General features: G+C 40.3%; 1 protein-coding gene across 2 annotated transcripts in view; it reads right to left on the bottom strand.

The window, feature by feature from the left end:
- Window positions 1-2978: 2978 nt before the first annotated feature.
- cftr (CF transmembrane conductance regulator) overlaps window positions 2979-4990 on the bottom strand; it is a 101809-nt gene continuing 99797 nt past the window's right edge. For both annotated transcript variants that reach the window (XM_083764175.1, XM_083764176.1), the window contains one exon: window positions 2979-3979. In XM_083764175.1, coding sequence (XP_083620301.1) covers window positions 3755-3979 — 225 coding nt within the window. In that variant the 3' untranslated portion in view covers window positions 2979-3754. The remainder of the gene's footprint in view (window positions 3980-4990) is intronic.

The raw sequence follows: 4990 nt of genomic DNA, 5'->3' as shown, positions 1-4990 counted from the left end.
ACATTCACCAATAATCATCACACACAAAGTTGAATTCTCAAAAAAGATTTTTTTTACTGGAAATATAGTGGATTGAACAAACATCTTTTACATTTTTTTGGACATGTTGAGTCCCTTTCCTATGAGTAACAAATAGCTCGGTTTATAATTTACGCTGTAAAAAATAATCACAGTTAACATATCAATGTGTTTTAGCCCACGGTACCTTTATTATCTGCAGCGTGGCTATTTCTAAAACACTCATTCAATGTGAAATGTGCCACAGAAAATACAATAAAGATTTTCAAACTGATTTCCAGTTTTGGAAGGAAGCACAGAATGGAACTGGTCAAAAACAACAACAAAACAAACAAACAACAAAATCACATCTTGATAAATGCATGTTTTGCTTTTGTACAGCATTTAATTATTACCGTTTTCCTTTTTCCTCGCTAAAATAGCACATGGTGAAGAATTAGCTAAAGAGTACCTCAGGTTTCTATAAAGTGCATATAAATAGAAAAATAATCGGTACTTGAGGTCAATCACTTGTTTGTAGCGTTACCCATCATGCAGTGTTGTTTTTGGCAGCAAATTTTGATTTTAGTTTTAGTCTCTTGAATAGTTTTCATTTAGTTTTAGTCACATTTAATCACCTGGAATGTTTTGGTGTTAGTCTAGTTTTAGTCGACTAAATATCATAATGTTATAAATCTGATGACTAAATCTACAGGTGATTTAGTCGACTAAAATGTGATTTGGCGGTCCTTGATGCCGTCCGTCGTAATGGCTGATTTTATACCTGCTGATAAAATAGCCGATCTACAGCGCGACGCGTTGTGAGCTTGTAGATCGGCTATTTTCAGCATGCAACCAAGTGTAAAATGACTTGTGTCTTTTACTTATACTAGATCTCTTGTCCACTAGTCCCTTCCTAACATTTTACTCTAGTTTTTATCCGTTGATGAAATTGTCTACATATTTAGCCTTAGTTTTAGTCACCATAGCTTTAGTTTTCATTTCGTTTTCGGTAGAAATTTTTTCGTCTTTTTTAGTTTTTTAGTTTTAGTTGACGAAAACAACACTGCCATCATGCTTTAGTTATTGTTGCCATTTGCTCTGACCATGCCAGTAAAGTTGCCTATATAAGCACAGCGTTGTGCTTCATGTGTACGCTGTCACTCACTGAAAAATAGCAGATCTACAAGCTCGCAATACGTCTGCGACGGATTGTGAGCTTGTACTGTAGCTCGGCTATTTTCGGCAAATTAAGGGACACCGACCGGGACAACGTATAATTCAGGCTTTAGGGTCAGCTGACCTATTCAGGGATATTATTAGGACAAAACGAACCAGGAAAGTTGATCAGAAGGCCCTTCAATCCACAGCATTACTGTACATACAGTATATTTACAGTCACTATTATTAATTAAGTTGACACTCAAATTTACAATCTGATATGAGGATCTCTATAAGGATCTCATGGATAGGGCATCTAACATTCCTCATAACCTTCTCTGTGAATAATGCCTTAAATTAACTATCAGAGAAATTATTTTAAATTATTATCATCATCGTCATAATCACTATTATCATCATTATTATTAATATTATTTGAACCAAATTATGAACACTACAATCTATGAGTCATTTGTTTTGCCTCATCATGGTCTTTCTGTGATTTAGCCTTTAAAACCAAAAGACACTGATCAGAAACCTTTAGGCCACAGGTTATGATGACTACACAGCAAACTCCTGAGTGTTATTTTAACTGTACGTAAAAAAATGACTTGTTTTTTTTTTATAAGGGTCCATTTGTTTTACCAGGATTGTGCTGTAGCCTAGTGTTCTCCACTGCCGGGGCGTCCGTCAGCGTCACGTCAGCGTCGTCAACGCAGGGAATGTTCCCTTTTGAATCAATGAAGGACGGGTTCATTTTTGTTCGACGCGGTACAAACGCATCGCGACGCAACGCACTCAGTGGAGCCTCCAGGCCTTATGGCAGCAAGTCCAAGTCCTTGTATCGTATTTGTACTTGTCCAACACCAATTACCAATACTTAAAAAGAAAAAAAAAAAGTGGCTTGATTGTCATAGGTTTCGACATCTCTGTGTAACAAAGAAATAAATTATATTGCAGTCATTTTGTCTGTCATTTTCTCAACCTTCCACATCACTAAAGTCTGCATAGAGGGTTCAGGCTTGGTCCTTGTAACCAGGTTCGTATGAATAAATGTGCCCGTCTGTCTGTCCAGGCATGAGCAATCTGTCAGACTCCAACGCCTAAGCTAAGGCATGTTAATGAAGGTCACGTCCTTAATTAACAAGCTCCAGGTTAATTAACAAGCTCCAGGTTAAATTTAAGGCAATGGGCTTTTTTTGTTTTCCAGGTACAACCATAAAGAAAGTAAATGAGGCTACATCGTTCTGGGAAAAAAGCAGGTAGCCTATACGTTAAGAGCACAGTACATTTAACAGATACTACAGATACTGATAAGGAAAATAGATGCACACTGGATAGCTGCCCCATAATAATCCTGATTAATACTTATATAATATGATGGTATCCAGCGTTAAATAGGCTATTTTGGCACGGTCACCGTCGTATGAGAGAGTAGAGAATTAATTAGGCCATGCCTGATGAAGACACAGTATTGTTGAAACATAACTAAATCAGTGGTGGAAAGTAACCTTTAGTACATTTAAGTACTGTGCTTAAGTACAATTTTGAAGTATTTGCACTTTACTTGAGCGATTTCAATTTCCAGTACTACTCCACTACATCTCAGAGGCAAATATTGTACTTTTACTCCACTACATTTATTTGAAAACTTGAGTTACTAGTTACTTTGTAGATTTTGATTATTATTACAAAACATACATTTACCATTTAACTTCAGCCCTATGTACATTTTGGCTTTTCATAGTTTATACATTTGAAAACTTGAAATGGGACATTCTGGACGAGTACTTTTACTTGTGTTCCTTTGTTCCTACATTTTGAAACCAATACTTTTGTACTTTTACTCAAGTAAACCTTGAACAGCAGACCTTTACTTCGACATTGCAGTATTGATACTTTTACTTAAGTAAAACATTTTATAACTTTTCCCACCACCGACTAGATGGATCTATCCAGTGTGCATTCACTACGTTTTGGAAACCTCGTCCACTAACTGGACCTCAAGTTAAAACACTGCTGCTGTTGAAGAAAACCCCCCAAAAAACATGCAACTTCCTACTGGGCTGTTTGTATGGAATGAGTTCAACCATAACCATTGGTCCACTAGAAACCGTTAATAGCTAATCTAACAGGCATATTCCAGTTTTGTTCTGGCAAAAGTATATATATTATTGTTTTTGCAGATCAGTTGTTGTCCAACGGTAGTGACAAAACAGCTGCTGTACTCATACACCTAAATAACACTCAAGTCATAGCCCTTTTCATTGTGTGCGTGTGTGTGCCCATATGTTTGGGCGCAGGCACATGAACGCGTCAAGAGGCGGACAGAATACGTCTAGAGCAGGCGTCTCCTTACTGGTTTTTAAACAGCCTGTGGATGTAAATGACGCTCGCGGCTTCAGCTTGCAGCGTCGGCAAAGCGTTTCCGTTCCTTTTTGCCGACGCTACAAGTTGCAGCGGCACGCGAGCGTCATTTCCATCCACCAGCTGTTTAAAAACCCGGAAGGTTTTCTAACGCAAAGGTGTGCCTGCGCCCTGTGTGTGTGTGTGTGTGTTCATGTGTGTGCGCTGTGCGCGCCACGTGCGTCCCCCCTCACAGCCGGGTGTCTTGCACCTCGTCCTCGGCCTCCTCGGGCAGCGAGGTGATCTTGGTGTCCTGCGGCGCCGCCCTCTTGGAGGAGTTGAGGCGGTGCAGGCCCTGCAGGGCGGGGAAGAGGCGGAGGCGCTCGGCGCTGCTCATGGCCTGCTTCAGGTGGCTGCTGTCGTTCATCAGCTTCTGGATGGAGTCGTAGCGCTTCATGGAGCTGCCCTCGATGATCTGGAGTTGGAGGAGGAGGAGGAGGAGGAGATTTATACTTGGGGCGGCAGTGGCTCAGGGGTTGAGTGGCTGGATGGTAACCACAAGGTTCCCAGTTTGAACCCAGGCTCCCCCAGAGTTAGTGTCAAAGTGTCCTTGAGCAAGACACTGAACCCCTAAATGCTCCCGATGTGCTGGTTGGTGCCTTGCATGGTTTCCGCCGCCATCGGTGTATGAATGTGTGTGTGAATGGGTGAATGTAATGCACAGTCTATGTAAAGCGCCCTGGATAAAGGCGCTATATAAATGCACCATTTGGGGTGCATACTTAGTTTAGAGTTAGACTAGTCATTGGTTAGACATGGGGCATCATGTACCACACAGTCAGAACCATACTGGGCATGTTGCTGTGATCATGTAGCTCATCTCCCAATAAGGTTAGCTACTGATCAGATTTAGATTTTAGTTTTAGTCGTAGTCTCTTTAATAGTTTACATTTAGTTTTAGTCACATTTTAGTCACTGGGAATGTTTTAGTGTTAGTCTAGTTTCAATCGACTAAATATCATAAGATTTTAGTCGACTAAATCTAGATCAGCCGATCTGAGCCGATCTGAGCTTGTAGATCGGCCATTTTCAGCATGCAACCAAGTGCTAACTGACTAATACTGGATCTCTTGTCCACTAGTCCCTTCCTAACATTTTACTCTAGTTTTTATTTGTTGACGAAATTGACAGTATATTTAGTCTCAGTTTTAGTCATCGTAGCTTAGTTTTCATTTAGTTTTTGTCAGTGGAAAAAGGTAGTTGACGAATATTCTTCGTCTCAGTGGACTCTATTGTTTGTTACAGGACAGTGTGTTAGTGGACTCTCCTATTGTTTGTTACAGGACAGTGTGTTAGTGGACTCTCCTATTGTTTGTTACAGGACAGTGTGTTAGTGGACTCTCCTGTTGTTTGTTACAGGACAGTGTGTTAGTGGACTCTCCTATTGTTTGTTACAGGACAGTGTGTTAGTGGACTCTCCTATTGT

This window comes from Protomyctophum parallelum (assembly GCF_964188405.1).
Source record: "Protomyctophum parallelum genome assembly, chromosome: 4".
NCBI classification, from domain to species: domain Eukaryota; kingdom Metazoa; phylum Chordata; class Actinopteri; order Myctophiformes; family Myctophidae; genus Protomyctophum; species Protomyctophum parallelum.
The sequence above is the reverse complement of the archived record's forward strand: the minus strand, read 5'-3'. Positions and strand labels throughout refer to the sequence as shown.